The sequence below is a fragment of the Heteronotia binoei genome, chromosome 3 (genome assembly GCF_032191835.1).
Source record: "Heteronotia binoei isolate CCM8104 ecotype False Entrance Well chromosome 3, APGP_CSIRO_Hbin_v1, whole genome shotgun sequence".
NCBI lineage: Eukaryota > Metazoa > Chordata > Lepidosauria > Squamata > Gekkonidae > Heteronotia > Heteronotia binoei.
In genome coordinates, this window is record NC_083225.1 from 70423140 (window position 1) to 70442156 (window position 19017).

Genomic DNA, 19017 nt, shown 5'->3' on the forward strand with positions numbered 1-19017 from the left:
ATAAATTAGTGTGGCTCTGGGGCCATCCTTCCTGAGCTAAGACAAAAATATGTGAGCAGGAAGCTAAAAATCTGTGAGCTAGCTCACGCTAACTCAGCTTAGAGGGAATACTGCTGACAAGTCATCCTAAAATTTATATAAAATTTATAAGCTTGTTGTAAGCCACCCTGAGCCACCTCGGTGGGAAGGGCGGGATATAAATCAAAATATAAATAAATAAATAAAATAAAAAGGAAGCATTCTGACCTAGGCAAAATAGTTACACATGCTGAAGAGGATTCTGATTCTCCTGGAATCTCCGGATTAACACAAATATTATTTACAATTCTCAGTATGATCAAGAACTTGCCACCTGACTTAAGCCACAACGGACTTAAGCAGCTGTAGAGGACTGAAAACCAAAGTGCATGAGCCAGTGTTACATCATGCTCTCCAGCTAATTAGTGTGTAGGAAAGGTGCTTATTAACAAGTAGATTCAGTGGAAGAATGGCTCCCTTTCTTCCCATTCACATGGTAGACTACAGTTCTCACAAACGGATTGGATCAGGGAAAGGTGGACTGCTACTGGCCAAACTATGTAAAGAAATCCCCTCTCCTTCCCCATTAACGTGCTGATCAGGGAAAAGCTGCTGCCCAGATCATTCATTAAAAGTGGTTTTATTCACAAGATCTGTTAGGGCTTAAGAGTTCTGATGGATTGTCATTAACAGGTCCTCGGAGGAATTGACTTTGTGCTGCAAGAAGTAACAAACCTTTTCTTATACCAGACAAAATGTAAAAGTTAATTTGTTTAAAATTTTAAAACCAGTGCACTGTTGGGTATGTATTCTCAGCTAGCAGCACCACCAATATCTGAGAAAATTATATTTTAAGGTTGCCATATTTACATATAGATAGGTTCACATATTTTAGTAGATGTTTGAAAATGAGAATCGTATCTAAGATTGTTTTTGAATAATCTTGAATTTAATCATTTTAGAAAGTGTTTTCACATGTTGTAGGTTTGCAGATCAGAATTATTGAAAGACAAACCACACAAGCAGCAAATATACCATAGCAGAGAAGTGGGGGAAAAAAAAGCCATTCACATGAAAAGTGCATGCAATACTTTATTACAGACATGCCATGAAGTCTAATGCATAGTCATTTACAAGCATGCAACTGTATAAAGCTATAAACAGACCATAACACCTCATTAGCACTCCATGCATAGCATTTTAATGCTTCTCTAGCATAAAATAATGCAAAGCAGAATTTACCATATTTAGTCATAAAAGCAATTAACATCTTGGGGAAAAAAGAGACAGAAGAAGGCAGACAAGCAGTCTTTATAATGGGAAAATTTCCTGTATGATTTCCTAATATACCCAGAATGTAGAAGGTTCAATATAAGCCCTTTCACTGCAACTTAAATGTCATGTTAACACTTCAGTAGTAGCACATTACCATGTGACATGTTTTTTCTACCCTCTCCTATTTTTAATCATCTTTTAGAAAAATGTCAGTCTCATAATTCTGACTGATATAAACAGACAGATTTTTTTTCTGGGTTTGCACTTTGAGCCCAGGAGTTTTGAAGTAGCAACACTCCTTTTTATTTACAATATGGCTAGGTCTGTGGATGCTTTTTTATGTTTCCCAACAAGCACTGAATAGATTTGTAATTACAGTGTGGGGATTAGCACTGTTAACATGCTGGAGATGAGCATGGAGATCTAATCCAGTACCATAAGCAGGACACAGCCATGGCATATACAGGAGGTCCTTGTGTTCATGAAATAATGTGATCTTTGTATTTCCAGAATGTCTCCATTAGACTTTCTAGAAATGCAAGGATCAAAGTATTTCAATTAAAACTGAATAGGTGGGTCAGCTGGCAAAATGCTACAAAGTTGTTTATATAGTATGGATTTGAATAGCATTTTTGCAGCATTCAGTGGCTCTCATAATGACTAATATTTAAAGGTATGTTTTGTAAACTGACATTTCATTTAGAAGCGCTCAGGGCAAATCATACAAATGGATCCTACAAAAATTGAATTTATATTGTTTAATGGAACACTGTACCAAGGGATGAGTATTTAAAGTATAAAGTTAAGCTTAGTAAAGTATTTGCACTTGAATATTACATGCTATCTCACATACTTAAGGTCTGAAGATGTTTTAACATAGACATTATGGCATGCTGACAAGACATATCAAATTGTGACATGGAAGGAAAGAAACAAACATGGCAAATGAGAGGAAGAGAGAATATACAACAGCAAAAACAACAGCGTGATATACACTAATTTGTTCAAGATGAATGGATTCACCAAGCTGAGGAAAGTGTTCTGCCATGAATAAGTCAGCTCTATCGCCTCTCTGTATGCATGATGAAGTCATTTAGTATACTGGGACATTAAAGTATTCATGACGTGGCTACAAAAGAAATACGTACATTCTTTACAAATAGCACAGATGTTTCCATGCACAAAACTACAAATGCTTTTCAAATTTCATATTGCACTAGACCAGCTTTTTGAACTAAATTATGTTTCTTACTGAGACTAAAATATCACATTATTAGTTGTAAATGTATAGACTTTTAGAACTTGTTAATTTTTTAAATGACTGCTTCAATTAACGCTTGTGGTGAGGGTACACTATACATTGATACTGTCAGATGTTTTGTATGGACATGGCTAAGTTGTTTCATCTGCATGTTTCTGATTGAAGCTGACAATCAAATTACCGACAGGCATTTTCATACCACATTTCAGCTTTCAGACAAGCTTATTTGGAGAAGAGTGATGGAGGGGAGTAGGGAAAGCAGTGGAGTAAATTAAACTACTCAAATTTTCAACCATACAAATAACTACTGACTTGTTTTTAAAGTAGAGATTAGCCAACATTTACACTTTACAAAGGATATTCTGTTAAATGTATTAATGCCTCAATCACACAATGACCACATTCCTCTTAATCCATTTTAAATCACCTGTGTTAATTTTAACACATTCATAAAGTATTAACATTCCAAGTCAGCTAACTATTAACTATACAGATATGGCGACTTAGTCCTGAGTAGCAGGAAATCCCCAAAGCCAAATTAACAAGATCTTAAATTCCTTTATGTTTATTCTAGGAACAGTCTCAGAATAATCAGAGCACTTGCATTCATAAAATCAATTCTGAGAAGAGAGGCTACTCCAAAGATCCTTTGGGGGGGCATGGACACTTACTTAGAGTCAATAACCCAGGTGTAAGAGCAACTGGACCGTATCTATTCATTCTAGTTTCTAGTGGTCAGACTAAGAACTTAATATAGGTTACATCTAGGTCAGAATGAACTCAAAGACCTATGTATCCTGGTATTTCTCTATGTGCTTAAGAACAAGGGTCATTTTATACAAGTTTCCCTTGGACATCCCCCTCCCCAGTCATGTTGTCAGTGCAATTTTTGTTCAGTTCACACTTGCAACTGAGATGGTAATCCATTTTTATCCTTGTTAGCCATTATGTCCCTTTCACACTAGACACAGAATGAATCCTCGTCCCCCAGGTGTCATGCCATCATCATTTTCTGCCCATTTCATGGTACAAGACTACCACTGCTCAAGAATACAATACTTTTTAAAACAAAAACTTTTGCATAGTGCTGCTGCCAGAGCCAGTCCTAGACTGTCTGGCACCCTAGGCAAGGCTAACTTCTGCCCCACCCCTGCACTGATAATGTCACCAAGTCACATGAGCTGCTCCCAGAAGGCCAAAACTCTAAGCAACTGCCTAGTTTGCCTAGTGGCAGGGCTGGCCCTGGCTGCTGCAGAATAACTGAATACTTAAATCCTTTGATAATACTAATTATTGGAAGGTACTCAGTGTCCTGAAGCTGCTTGAGGGAATAGGAGAGAGCACATCAGGATCTTTTTAAATGCTTATCAGGAGAGCTGAGAAAAATATTTGCTACTTACATAGTTGTAAGGTCCTTGTAAGGTTGTATATTGTCCTGATCCCCATCCCTCCCCCACCCAAATCTCAGTTTTGTTGGTGTCAGCAAGGATCAGGGATTTTTAGGCCAGTCCAAGGAAGGGCAGGGAGGAAGGGTGATTCACTGTGAAAATGGACAGCAAGGGGTCATTTATTCAATCTCATTCCTTCCCTTCTAGACCTATGAAAAAGATAATCCAAACACCATCTTAATGCCAGAAAAGATTAGGGGAGGGCTTTCCCCCCAGGATTTTGTTTTGTTTTTTTGAAGGAGAACTTTTGGGGAAAATGGACTGTTCATGATTTAAACAGGAATGGAGAATGTGACCATGTAGAAACAAAGAAAAAAATGCATGACTATAGTTGCTGACATGAACAAAAACCTCCATGTGGAATCAGCCCAGGAGTTGGATCCAGCACAGGGCCGATTGCACCTATTTTTGGAAGGGGGGGGCACTATCCTCCCACCATGAAGATCTACCTATTTTTGGAGGGAAAAGGAGTGCTGGTGGCAACTCCCCCATGCTCTGGCACCCAGGACAGATGCCCCCTCTGCCCCCCCTAGATCTGGCCCTGATCCAGCCAGCTTTTAAATTAAATCTCCCTTAATTCCCTTCCGTACTCCAACCCCCAACATACATCTTCTGTCCACGTTAAGTCTATGATTCCTTAGTATAACCTTCTCCTTTTCTTTTTATCCCCCTGCCAGTGGAAAAGAAGGTTGGACACAATCCCAAAATTCAATGCCCCAATTTCTAGTCCAAAGAGATGTAAGCATAGCTAACAGCCAACAAACCCTCACTAACTCATTCCAGTGAATTGCAGGATTATATAATTTTTTTTTAGAAATTGCAGTAAGAATAGTTAAAATAGATAGCTGAAAGTATCCACAAAATACTGATGTAGTGTGTAAAAACTATACACATATAGCAGGAAAGTTTTACAACAATCACCATACAATTTATTTATAGCCTACCATTCTTCATTGAGATTTAAGGTAGATCACACATCTGAATACTCCTAGAGCTTTCTAGAAACAAGCATTTTATTAACAGTTGTTACCCATAAGTATTTTATCTTCTGACTATGTATCAGTTTTAATTCCTTATTAAACACTCCCAATCCACTGCTGAACCTTTCTTCACCTATGCCTCACCTGCCCTCCTTCCAACAGTAATGGTGATTGCTCTTTTTAGATGTGTATATAACTTTAAGCCAAAAACACCCAGTAAGGTGTATGCCATCATCATCATTTAAAGTGTTAAAGTATTCTAAACCACTCTGATTTGCTCATCCCATGTAAAAAGTATCAGGCACTACACTAGAAAGAAGATAATGGTATGTTAAAAATTGTGTATGAAAGATTCCTCAGTGAACAGAATTCTCATTTGTTCTATTTTTAGTGATTTAAAGAAACTTTACACATTATAATTGCTGAGGGAAACATGTATATACATGTATGTTTATGTATACAGTCCAATGCAGGATCCCAAACCCACCTACATACATATTTAAACATGAAAGCTATAAGCGACATTTACATTTTACAATTTATGTTCGCCTGTTGCAACAAAGACCAAAGTTTTGTGGAAACAGACATGATAACATATACATTGTGGCATAAGTTTTTGTCGATTAGAAAACTGGCAGACATACACACAGATAAACTGTGGGACCAGAAAGCCATGAAATGCAACAGATACAGATTGAAATATTTCTGTGCAAAGCTTGTGTGTGTGTGTATCATTCACCAGAGCAAGTAATTAGTGATAACAACGGACTTCCTAGTTTTGTGTATTATAGCAGAACAAGAATCCTAGCCCCCTACTGAATCCTGAATCAACACAATCAAACCTGTTGATAAATTCTAGTTCAGCAATTTCACACTGGAGTCAGCATTTAAAACTGTTTTGTTCAAGAGTGGTTACCTTCAGGTCAATGAAAGGGTCTCCTGGGAAACTGAAATGGTACAGATGCCAAAAGGACTATATGGTGATTGAGGACCATCATTCAGAACACCAATGACAGTGGGAAAAGCCTACTGGCTACAGTTCTAGAACATTCCAAAGCATTTTCTGCACCAGAACAGAATCTACACACAGGAGTGCATAGGAGCCATAAAGACTAGTTCCTTTACTGACTGCTCTCTCCTCAGCCAAAAAATGAAAAAGCAGCAAAGCATCTAAACCAGCACACATTCTGTAATCAGTTCTCCGTAGTCTCAGATTCTGTACAGAAGGAAAAGCTGCTAGATCAGATCAACCTTTTGAGCAGGACTTGCAAGTAAAGGTTTTTATTTCCCCACTTTCTATAGAGAGAATATTGCATAAAAATTATGAAGACTGTGGAATTTGCTTTTGGGGTACCAACCAACTCAAACACTTACTTGTACTACAGCCCTTAGTCAAAAAGGTGTTCTGAAGCTTGAGCTAGTCTCTGCATGCTGCCTTTGAAAAAGTATTAGCAAATCCCCTAATATTAGCAAGTCAAACCACAGATTCTATTCCTTCTCTAGTGACAAAGCTATCATATGGTTACAAGGGTCATTCCAGAACATAAATGATTAAACAAAGGTGTCAGACTCAGATCATTCTATATGGGAATCCTAACCTACAGAGTCATGGACAATTGTCAATATACCAACATGACTTCTACAGACATTATACATACTTATACATAAGTGTGGCCCACAGGATAAGTCTTTATTTCAGCTTCAGCAATGGCACTATCAATTATTGCTATTTGAGATCACACTCCCTGTCCTCCTATCATAGCACAACTGAGGAAGAAAGATATTTACATTTATAATGGTTTGGCTAAATTGCAACAGTATTTTAGCATACACAATACTACTGAATTTGGCATGTGTTAAATGAGTTCAGCTGTGCTTAATAGCTCCATTGAGACATTGTGAAACTATGGTTTCAACTAACTACACTGGGGGTGATTGAATGCAGGACACTATGGCTAGACCAAGAACTGGTGGGTTTGGAGGAAAAAAACCCACCAAAATTAATGAAAACAATAAGGTTTGGGGTAAAATGCCACGAAAAGAATGCCAAACTGTCACAATCAACACAGTGGGCTTTGCTAGCAACTGAGGCACTAAAGCTTATGTCTAGAGGTGGTGACCACACCCCATACTCACCTGCTCCAGAAGAGATACTGGCAGGAGACAGGCAGCCCAGCCAGAGGCAGTGGAGAAGAGAGTATGCGGGAGAGAGTAATGCCCAGAAATGCACCAGCAACAGCCTCAGAAGCCTGGCAGGCTCAAGCAGCAGACTGCCCCTGGGAACAGGCCAGAGGAGGAAGCCAGAAGCAGAGCTGGGGCCTCCTACGGCCTGTGCAGGCAGGTACAGCAGTCTCTGAAAATCTCAGGGGAAAGCAGAGCAGAAAAGGGCCAAGCCTGGAAGGCCACTGGCCCAGATTACCTTCACTAGCCAGGGGCCTCTGCATCTGCAGAAAGAACATAGGGGTGTTTGGGGTCAGCATGCCCCCAGGAAATCCTTTATTAGGCCAGCCCAAGGAAGGGCAGGGAGAAAGGGACAGACCATGCCCAAGAAGCCATGGGAGGGAGAGGCAAATGGTGGGAAAGAAAGACCAAGATGAAAGAAAAACCTCCCAGCTTGCCCTATTCTGAGGTGCTTTTGGGAATGGGGCATGCTAGAGGATTCTATATAAGGGCATGCTAGAGGATTCTGTGGCCTCAGACTCCATCCTAGGTCTACTGCTTATACAGAGATAAGAAGGCCTACAACCCCCCCCCCCCAAAAAAAAAAACCTGAATTTTTTTTTTTTTGAAAACCACTTCCCCCCCCATTTTTTCTTACTGGAAAAAGTACTGAAGTACTGAAAAAGTATTGGAAAAAGTACTGAAAAAAGGTCCTATGGGATATTTTCTCTTTTTAGAATGAGAAAAATGCTTAACACAAGGTTTTTTTTCCCATCCTCAAAATGGACAGCATTAAAAAAGTGTAATGGTTTCTTCCACTAGAAAAACTTAAATATTTAAAATTGTTCTTTTTTTAAAAAAAAAGTCTACATTTTTGTTCTTTTTCAGAAGTTTTTATCTTACAAAGTACTTACTCATTCCCCATGTACTACATAAAGGTTTTATAAGATTCTCAATTTTTCTAACAGGAAAATCAGGAAAGTTTGGAGAGCACTGAAAAAATGCAATATTTCGCTTTTTTATTGAATGTAAATGATTTGGCAACAACTGATGTATTATGTGTTTAATGATATACATTATTTAAAAATTCAGTATATTCAATGTTATAAAGCAGTGATTCTCAACCCTTGGTGGTGGTGATGGGGGAGGCACATAGTTCTTTCAATGGGTCTGCAAGCCGATATGCGAATTATGCATTATCTCTGTCATTATGTGTTTTCTCAATCAATGGATCCTATTAGTATTTATAGTACCACTACTATGCGGGGGGGGGGGGGAGTCTATAAAATGGTCTGATGTTTAAAAAGGGGTTCTCAAACTCAAAAAGATTGGGAATAAGCTTAATATCCAAACATGCTGGCAATCCCGTTTCATGTGACTATGAGAAAGTCTCTGTCCAAAAAATACATTTTCTTTTGTTTATTACAGAATTTGTTTTATCCCTTTACCTGTTATTTCTACTTCTCAGATTGTAAAAATTAAAGAGTCGTGCTATGGTAGCATAGGACATAGCCTGCAGCTCTTTCTCAAGTACTGGCTATGCTTGCTATTTTCACTTTTCCACTATTTTCAATTTTAACATTGACATTTTCACTTTTAAATAACATAAATATGGCAAATAGTACAATTTATGTACTATGATGCATTATATGTTGTTCAATCAGTAAAAGTTTAGGTTTGACAGGAAAATGTACTGTATATACATCATTTCCCCCCAATTTTTTTTCTCACAGCTTCAAAATTTTCAGAAATTGTACATGTCTACACAACCCTGAAACAACTGCTGGTTAAGTGAAAGTAGTGGGAGGGAGAGAAAGTGGCAAGCAGATGGAGAAAAGGTTGGGAAGCCAGAATATGAAAAACAGGACAGAGGTAGAAAGACCAGAGTTGAGAGAAAAAGGGCTGGAAAGACAGAGTCGGGACAGTGTTAAGTTCCCATCTTTTCAGTTCTCATTAGCAAACATATTTTATGGACTGACAACCATAAAATATTGATTAATTTTGATTAATTTTGTAGGAATTGTGAAGCCGAGGGGAAAACATACCAAGTGGTTTGTTGGATAAAATAGCAAACCTGGACCACAGAGATCTCACTTCTACTCTTCCTTCAGCCTCAGCCTCCATGAATAGTCCTGGATACTATGCCAGTTTAAATAACCCCACAGAAGTCTTTTAAAAATAATTTTGGAGGATAAAATGTAACCTCATGTACAAAGAAGAAACTTAGGGTACAGATACAGTAAATAAAGCACACTGGTGTGATTTAAAATGAAAAACCTCAAATTAAGTAACAATTATCCAAGTGTTGCTTAGTCTTTACAGAAAGAAAATTCAGCTGAACCTTCTACATCGGGGTGGCCAACGGTAGCTCTCCAGATGTTTTTGCCTACAACTCCCATCAGCCCCAGCCAGCATGGCCAATGGCTGGAGCTGATGGGAGTTGTAGGCAAAAAACATCTGGAGAGCTACCGTTGGCCTCCCCTGTTTTATGCTATTTCTTGTTAATTACAGAGAATCAGCTTCCCATAGGTAGGTGCTTGTGAGACTGCTAGCTGTACAGCAAAATCAACTAGTGGAATGTTCATGCAAGAACTTTTAAAGGGATATTCAGTAATAAAAATAAAGCCTGAGGAACTATGAGAAATGGAAGGGGGGTAGAAAGAGCCATAATGAGAAACAGTATGGGCCAGTGTGGGAGAATACTAGTACTCCCAACTTATTCATGCATAATTTTTTTTAGTAAATGCCACTCTGGAGTTCTTACATATGGAATTGGATTCCATATTGATTATCTTCAGTTGACTCTAAATGGTTGGTGGTCATAAATATTCACATCATGCCACATCAATATATAACCCAGGTTGGTATACTTTAATCCCATGGTTCTTTTTTTTTGAAATTCAGGCTTTATCTTAGTGCGTCTGACTGAACATTATAGATTTAAGTTTTAAATATTAATTAAATTTCATTATGACCATATTGAGTTGTGTTAAAGCTTTACTTCATTTTAATAAATGGACTGGTTCCTGCAATCTGTTGAAACAAGGATCAGGAGAACTATTCTGCATTTCTCTCCACAGAAGAACCTTCTGTCCCTGAGAAAGGTGAAACTTGGGTTCATGGGACCCACAACTACATAGGTTAGGGGACTATACTGAGGAAGCGCAAGGGGGGGGATCACCCTTCCTCCCTCTTCCAACAAGCATTAGCATAACTAATGCAAGAGGCAGGAAGATGATTTGGCCACCTGCCTGCCCTTCAATGTATCTCCCCAACTTGTATAACTACATGGATCCTGCAAATACAAGAATCAGCTTTCCTGGGATCAGAAAGGGCTTTGGGGAAGATGGAAATCTTTCCTAGGTCCCTAACAGCCCATCATTCCTTTTGCTAATTGCACAATCTAACCCAAAGTCATTTTTCAGATACGTAACTGATTATCCTCTCCCCAAAGCTAATTATTTTTTTAAATTGCAAATCAATAAATCCAACTGGGTTTTATTAAAGAATCAAAGATTTATAGTCATCCATACGTACATATCTGGGAAAGGAAGGCACAAAAGGGAGAAATGTAGTGCATTACTTTAGATTCAGTCAGTCAGTCTTTAGCCTGTAACAAGATCCTTACAGAAAAGAGAAAAGCTACTGTGCTGCTATAGTACATTACCAAATGTATAATTTAGCTACAAAAGTACTGATAGCTTCTCTCCATTCCTGTGGTTGCCAAGAACAGTTTCTAATTAAACACTTCCACACTTACCTTTTTTGTGTAACACTGCACAGAAATATGTTGTAATAAATTATATATATATATATGTTAGACTTTTTTATTACATAGAATTTGGTATCAACTACAGTGAATTACACCTGAATAATTTCTGTACAAGGCCTATGCAATTTTCATAGCTGATATCAGATATTCCAGGAAATATTTCAACATGTTTTTACAATTAAGATCAAACATCTCCCTAGAAATCTTATGAACACCACCAGAACAAATACCATACATCACACAATTCAAACTGATGCTGTTAGTATGAAAAGGAAAAGAAGACACAGCACCCAACACACACTTCAATACTGTCATGCAAACACTGCAGAGAGTTAAGCCCATCACCAGTCACTTTTGTGCTCCCCTTTTTACTTTTCAGGCAAGGGCTTCAATGACACGTGCAAACTTCCTCTCTGCAAAGCACCCATGTAATCCATGCCACCAAAATGGTAGATTTGGTAGTTACCAATCGTATGGATGGGGATCAAAAGGCTAAGGCTTAAGACTGCCTTAATCATAAGATATCCTCAGACAAACCTCCCCAGTCTTCATTCTGGCTCTACAAATAAAATTAAGCACAATTGAAGATGTGATATTCTGCAGTTTCATAAAGTTATTACAACCAGTTTTGCTACAATAAAATCAGGAAATCCACTATCACACAGACTTGTAACACTTTCTGAGGGATATTACAGACACTCAAACAAGCGGCTTCATCACACAGCCTTATCAAGGGGAAAAGCTAACAAATATGCAATGAAGACAGAAACTCCACACACAAAAAAAACCTCCACAAGACAGGTTAATAACAGCAGTCCCCCCCACTTTAAGCAAGCGTATTAACATAGATGCTTAACAATTATTTAGAAAGTTGTGAGCATTTGAAGATCAATTTCAGATTCAGGTTTTTCCTTTACCATGAGCTTTGGATGACATCTGCAAATATTTCATTTTGAAAACACCTTAAAATGTAGCTAGCTTATTAGAATATGTATCTAATATGGCTTTATTAATATTTTATTAAAATTACTGATGAATAAAATCATAACATCTAATAAGAGAAGTTAACATTTTGTTTTCAATAGCAACAGTTATAAACCATTACTGAAGAGTTATTGAAATGCAAGTGGGATACAAAAGCTCCCTAGTGCTCTGAGAAATTGCAATGTAAAACATGAATTTAAAAAGCAGAAAAACACATTTCCCTTGGAACAAGCACACGTATTTATCCTCTGAAAGCAGTAAGATTTGGGGCATGTTCAGTGGGATCTGGGAGACCCAGTTTTTAATCCCCACTCCGCCACAGAAGCTTGCTAAGGTCATTTTCGCACTCACCTCCAGCCAGCGCGACCCCCCTCTTCACCGCGCAGGATCTGCGCGGATTTTGCACTAAATGCCGCGGAGCAGCCTTTTGCGCCGGAAACTCCCGTCGCAAAAGCCGCTCAAACGTAAATTGCCAAAAAGCAGTTTGGCGTTTGTGCAGCTTTTGCGACGGGAGTTTCCGGCGCAGAAGGCTGCTCTGCGGCATTTAGTGCGAAATCCGCGCAGATCCTGCGCGGTGAAGAGGGGGGGTCGCGCCGGCTGGAGGTGAGTGCGAAAACGACCTAAGTGACCTCAGGCCAGTCAGCCACTCTCAACCTAACTTTGGAGGAAAGGAAAATGATGTAAACTGCAGTGAAACAATGGTGATGTTAGGGGATGTGGCCTAATATGCAAATGTGTTCCTGCTGGGCTTTTTTAACAAAAAAAAAGCCCTGAAACTGCTTTAGGTAACCATTGGGCAGAAAGGTGGGGTAGAATAATAGGGAACAAAAATAATAGGGAACAAAATCAGGGAGTTGGTCATCTAGTCCAACCTCCTGCACAATGCAGGAAATTCTGACACCCTAAATTCACAGGATCAGCATTGTTAACAGCTGGCCATCAAGCCTCTGTTCAAACACCTCCAAGGAAGAAGAACCCACCGCCTCCCGAGGAAGCCTGTTCCACTGAGGAACCACTCTGTCAGGAAGTTCTTCCTAATGTTGAGCCGGAAACTCTTCTGATTTAATTTCAACCCATTGTTCTGGTCCTACCTTCTCGGGCCACAGAAAACAATTCTGTACCATCCTATATATGACAACTCTTCAAGTATTTGAAGGGTAAAAATGAAGGAAATAAATAAATAGTGTATTGGGGGCAATGTGGCTGCTAATTTCCTGTGACTTGGTCCCAAGATTGCTCCAGTAACACAGGAATACAGAAGCAAAGGAGGAAGGACAGGATGTCATAAGAAGTACACTAACAACATGGACACAATGTGGTTTCCAGTGCTATAACTGATTTTTTCCAGGATTCTGGCCTTCTATTTTATTTACACAGCCCTATATTAGCAGAACAACTCAAAATGCAGCTACAGGAGTACTACAGAATGTAACATGGGACATACTAATGACCCAGTTGAATACTCCTGTGTCACAGAAACACAGCCCCATGTCCTCACAATTTCTTCAGTGAATTGTACAGAAATATAATAAACAAAATAAATTAGTACTGCAACTTTATTTTTATTCTCTTGTTACTAAGGTACAAACTATAACTTTAGTGTCAAACTGATCTCGGAACTCAGGTTACCTTCCTTCGTTAACTGCTATTCTCTGCCGCCAGTACTCCAGAGAAAGTGGCAAGTGAGAGAGAGGTCAAAACATCCTTCCCCTCCTTGCTTTCTCCTTCAAACTGAACTTCCACATTACTTTTCAGGCATGACCTTTTTTTTTGTCTCCTGTCTTATTCTGGTGTGGGCACTCTTTACACACATATATTACCTTTAGTGCCAGAGCAAGGGCATGTCATATTTAAAACAATACAATACAGGCTGTCTAAAGCCTGCATCATCCATAAATCAAGAGGTATTTCTTTAACTTGAATTTTAGCTTAAGTTGGTACACCTGCAGAATAAGTACATAGGAAACTTCATAGGGAACAAAATTCTAGTGAAGATAGTACAGATCTCCTACAGCCCTTTTAAATATCTGAAAATCTGGATTAAGCAGTCCTCACTAAGATTAATACCCAGCTGTTTTATTTGCTAAACCATGTTACAGAATTTCATTTTTAATTAGTTCCACTGTGTATCTGACAATGCAGAAATTAAAAATATATACAACTGTGTTTGCAGTTTGTTGTCCTTTTGTCCTCTTGCTTCAGCATTTAATCTTATCAAGAGAACAGAAACACGGCAGTATCAGGATACTAAAACGGAAGGGGAAATTACATAATACTAGCTATGGAAGTCCCAATGAAAGTCCCAATGAAAAACTACTGTTATAATTCCTTTAACTGAAGAGATGATTACATCTCAACAAATTCCCACAACAGCAAAAGAAAAGGAGTCTAAAGCATATTCATGGCATTCATTATATACAAGCTAATTTCTTAAAAGCTACCTGCCAAGTAGTTAATGGGGGGAAGCAAAACTGTGACTCAGATCATTACAAATGCTTCAATTTGGCTCAATTGCTGTAAGGCTTTGCTCACTAGTACATTAGTAAGAAATCCATCAGAGAGACTAAAAGTAAAGTAGAAATAATAATAAAAGTTTCATAAACAATAATAATACTCAACAAGACAAGGAATATAGAAAACATACAAAGCACTAGAAGTGTGCAACAATGAGAGGAGGCAGGACTTAAGCAGAAAGTTCGTTCTTGCCGTTTTTGGAATAGATGTAATGATTTTTTTTCAAAAAACCTGCTGTTTACAGACCTCATTAATTTTAGTAGAATCTATATTTTGCTCATAGTGTTTTGAAATGAAATTCTTTTTTACTGAAAAAAAAATTAAAGACAACTGCACAGAAAATTAAATGCAGTGTTCCATATTTGTCTTCTGAAATTTGGCAACTGTGGAAGTAATGGACAGTGAATTGCCAAGAATGTGAGAGGCTTTTGCACTCCAGGGGTATACTATTTTCTTAGGGAAACAATTGCTTATGAAAATTCCCACACAATTTCTAATGTACAATTTTAAAAGAGAACCTCACTCTAATAACTAACACCGTATAAAAATGCACCCTAATATTCTAGGTTCTGTACAAAATAAAAACTTCAGGTAATCTCAACAAGAAATTTTTCATTAATGCTAAATGCTACTTGAAAACCTCACACTAACTCAACAGCATGTGGTATTTTTCTCAGGAAAAGCTAGCACAGAATTTATTCAGCAGTTCAGAGAGTGTGAGAAATGAATGGAAGTAAAATAGGTTGCCAATACCAAAGCAATCATTTAATGTCCAGCACTCAAAATGTGCAGAAACATTTCAGAAGTACCACTATTCCTAAGCCTCCATGGATACTCAGAGAAAGTGGGGAAAGAGTAATGAAGAATAGACAATTCTGGAACTTGTCTGCAGAGAGCCTTGAGAATGATCATACAGTAACAGGGGACAGGATTCTTTCATCTCTATTCACACAAGAACAGACAAATGTAAATCAACATGTTCATGGATTTGACAACAACAAAAAATACCCTGGCCACCTGCCAAACATGATTAACTATGAATAGCTAACTTCATGAAAGAAAAGAACAATTCATATTGTGAGAAAACTAGATGAAGAAATGTTTAAAATACCTCTTGGATTTTGCTAAATGAAGGTGCCCCGATTTAGCTACCCTCGTTCACCATGTGTAATTTCTGCAATTCCGCTATTTACTATTTTTTTTTGCATTTTGTCTTGCATGGTGCAAAGACATACCAGCATTAGCAGGATATTGAACTTAAATTTCTATATTATCACCCTCCACGTGAAAAATTTACACACACCTTGCATGAAAGATTTTTTACTTTTTCAAATAAGTCATTTCTTATATGCATTCTGAGTTGAACTATTCTGAGTACACTTTCTCATATCTAATGCATATCTGAATGACTTCTACTCCAATACAAGGAATTAGAAAATTGATTATTTTGCTACTTTGAAAACCACAATGAAGAACGATACTGATGAACATATGGGATTTAAGATTAAACATCAACACCAATTAAAAATAAATACACCTCACAAAACACTATCCAGGATAAAAGAACTTTTTAAAATTGCATTGACAAAGCATACTGTCGTAACCCACATTAATTTGACCAATGTGTAGAAACTTTAACATGTTCATAACTTGAATCAATAATTACAGTTTAAACAAGATATTCATATCACCAGCTCTGTATTATCATTTAAAAATGAAAGCTATCAAATAATGGAATTCATGAGCTGATAAGAAGGGTGTTATTTTAGTAATTTTATTTCCTTCAACAAATTTCAACTATTTAATTTAATTAACTTTATTACCAAGCAGTTCGCTAAAGCTAGCACTAATATTTATGCATTTTGTTAGCAACTGGGAGGTTTCTGCCCCAATCTATTTCATTTGTGGCATTTCTAAAACTAGTATTATAACTATTTTCTAAACACACAGCACACATCTACTTTAATTAGTTACAGTATCAAGACTGGTCTTTAAAACAGTTAACGTTAACTATACCTGAAAGTGTCTCAAAGTAGTGAGTCTAGCTTCTGGGTTTCAGCAATGAAACAGTAAAGAGGCATACATGCATCAGGTATGACAAAAAAAACTAGTGATAATCATTCAGTTAATTTAAGACAAAAATTTAAATACACAGATTAAAAAAAAATAGAGACAAAAAATTAAATACACAGGTAACAAAAAAGAGACAAGTAGCTGCATGTCTAGCAATATCTACAACATGAAATAAAATCTAAGAGTCTATTTTTGAGTTACCATGCTGCATGAAATGAACTCTGCTTAAAACAAGAAATGGACAAAGCAATACTGATAAAGGGGAACATTAATTAGACACAACATGCTAGACATGCTGAAAAGCTTTTTCTAGTTTTGAAGAAACAAAAGCTTTTCCTGGACAGAGCACCGCATGCTAGTGTACTTCACAAAGAATGAAGATTTGCTTACCTCCTGTAACAAATCTGCCTGTTCAATGGCTTTAAGAACATTTTTCTTTGAGGTCTCTTGAACTTCCCCACCCAACAGAAATTCATCCAAAATAAAATAAGCTTTCTCAAAATTAAAGATGATATCAAGTTCACAAACCTAAAAAGCATAAAAAGGATCAATGTTGAGATTCAGTATCTTGATCTAGGGAAGGGATGGCCAAATTTGCTTAATGTAAGAGCTACATAGAATAAATTTCTGTTTCAGAGCTGCAAGACATGAACATCAGATGTTTGAGAGCTGAAAGACAGGAGGGAGGGAGGGAAACAGATGGAGGAGGGAAGAAAGAGGAGGTGGAATGAAAGCAACTTTAACTTTAAATGTGTTTTCCAAGACACTGACTGGTTTGGTTAGGAGAAGTGATTTAAAGAAAAAACTGCCTTCTCCAAGCCAGCTGACAGGGCAGCGGGGGCTTCAAGAGCCACACAATGTATGTGAAACAGATAGAGAAGGGAAGGAAGGGGAGATGGAACAAAAGCAACTTTAACTTTAAATGTGTTCTCCAAGCCACTGGCTGGTTTGGCTAGAAGTGATTTAAAGAAAGAAATGCCTTCTCCAAGCCAGCTGATAGGGCAGCGGAGGCTTCAAGAGCCACACAATGTATGTGAAAGAGACGCATGTTGCTCCCAAGTCGCAGTTTAGTCACCCCAGTCTAGGGTACTAGGATAAGATGTTTTTGTTACACTGTTTACAAATACCTTTTTCCATCATTTCTCATACAATAATTTGGAGATGATGGTTACAAATTATAGAATAAAAGGAAACTGAATAAAATATCAAAAGTAACTCAGGAACAGCCACTTAAAGAACATGTGTCAATCAGCAGATGCAACACCTTGCCAATTGACTACTTATTCCCTCTTAAAAGATCTCACTTTGTTGGGCAAATTAGAGAAAAAATAATAAAACATCACTGAAAATCTTCAGTGGTCACAGAATCCTATGAAGACATTTTTAAAAATGTTTGCAGATTACTGGCTGCTACACACTTACTTTTGCTTGCTCTGATAGTAGAAAAAAACCCTGGCAGTCCCCCAGTAAGACTTTGATATAACTCTATAATAATAGCAGATCAGGGTCACACAGGCTCTAAACAGACACCCTCCCCAAGTTTGCAGAAAAATTTGAAATCAAAATTCAATTAAATCCTATGAAAATACATCTGTGTTATCAGAATGGAGCCACTCCAGCCCAGATGCTGGCAGCTGCTCTGGCTCAGCATCAAAGGACATCAGAATGGCAGCCACTCCAGCCTGGCAGCAGTGATGGAGGACACTAGTAGCCATACCAGGCCCAACTATGTTGGAAGATGATGCCAGCAGCTGATCTGGCTTGGCCACAGCAGAAGAGGAAGCTGGTACTAGAAGACTCCAGCAGCCACACTGGGCCCAACAGAGTACACAAGGCTCATTAGTAGGTGGTCAGGCCTAGAACCATGCCAGGTTTGGCACTGGGGTGAGTTGGATACGGGATTCCCCACTGAGCCATAAGGAGAGTATCAAGTGTGGGGAGTCGGCAGCAATGGGGGAAGGGGTTTTCCTTGCAAGTATTCTGGGACCCCATTTGTCTATATACTAATAGCCAAGTTGGTCAAATCTAAGGAAACTTAAATCCAGCAACCTGAACTGTGAATGGGCAAGACCGATCTTTCTACAAACCTGAAAAATGTCCCGGGTTTGCAAAAAAATGTGAAGAAAATTGGGATATAAATGAAATAAACAAACAATACATACAGCTGAAGATGGGAGGCAGATAAAAGGTAGGTTGGTGAATGGCTGAGAAGGCAAGAATGGGGCAGGAAAGGGGAGAGAATATGAGGGTTGATGGGGGAGGGGAAGAGGAAATAGTGTGGGAAGGATGATACGGGGAAAAGTGAAGTGTCCCCTCACAAGTCCTTGAGTTGGGGTGAAAGTGGGGTTACCGATCACATGTCCTACCATGCAAGTGGGCCTGACCAAGTGGCCAATACCACACAACTGGGCCATAGTTTTGCTAGGAAGATAGAGGCTGCTGGGGAGCGTGGGAAACCTGAAGACAAGCAGGCAGATAAATATAAATTGGCTGTTGGGTGGGAAGAGGACAAGGAAGCAGGAAAATGGGAAG

The 19017-nt window shown here is 38.3% G+C and overlaps 1 protein-coding gene across 4 annotated transcripts in view; it reads right to left on the reverse strand.

Moving 5' to 3' along the window:
* Positions 1 to 19017, reverse strand: part of AP1S2 (adaptor related protein complex 1 subunit sigma 2) — a 39424-nt gene that overhangs the window by 2934 nt on the left and 17473 nt on the right. Inside the window, exons 4-6 of one of the 4 annotated variants that reach the window (XM_060234010.1) lie at positions 16876 to 17013; positions 11381 to 11473; positions 1098 to 2422 (exon numbers count right to left, since the gene is read on the reverse strand). In XM_060234010.1, the coding sequence (XP_060089993.1) occupies positions 11429 to 11473; positions 16876 to 17013 (183 nt within the window). In that variant the 3' untranslated portion in view covers positions 1098 to 2422; positions 11381 to 11428. Of the gene's footprint in view, positions 1 to 1097; positions 2423 to 11380; positions 11474 to 16428; positions 16461 to 16875; positions 17014 to 19017 lie in introns of those variants that run through there. The other 3 variants (XM_060234013.1, XM_060234012.1, XM_060234009.1) reach the window with 3 other exon arrangements.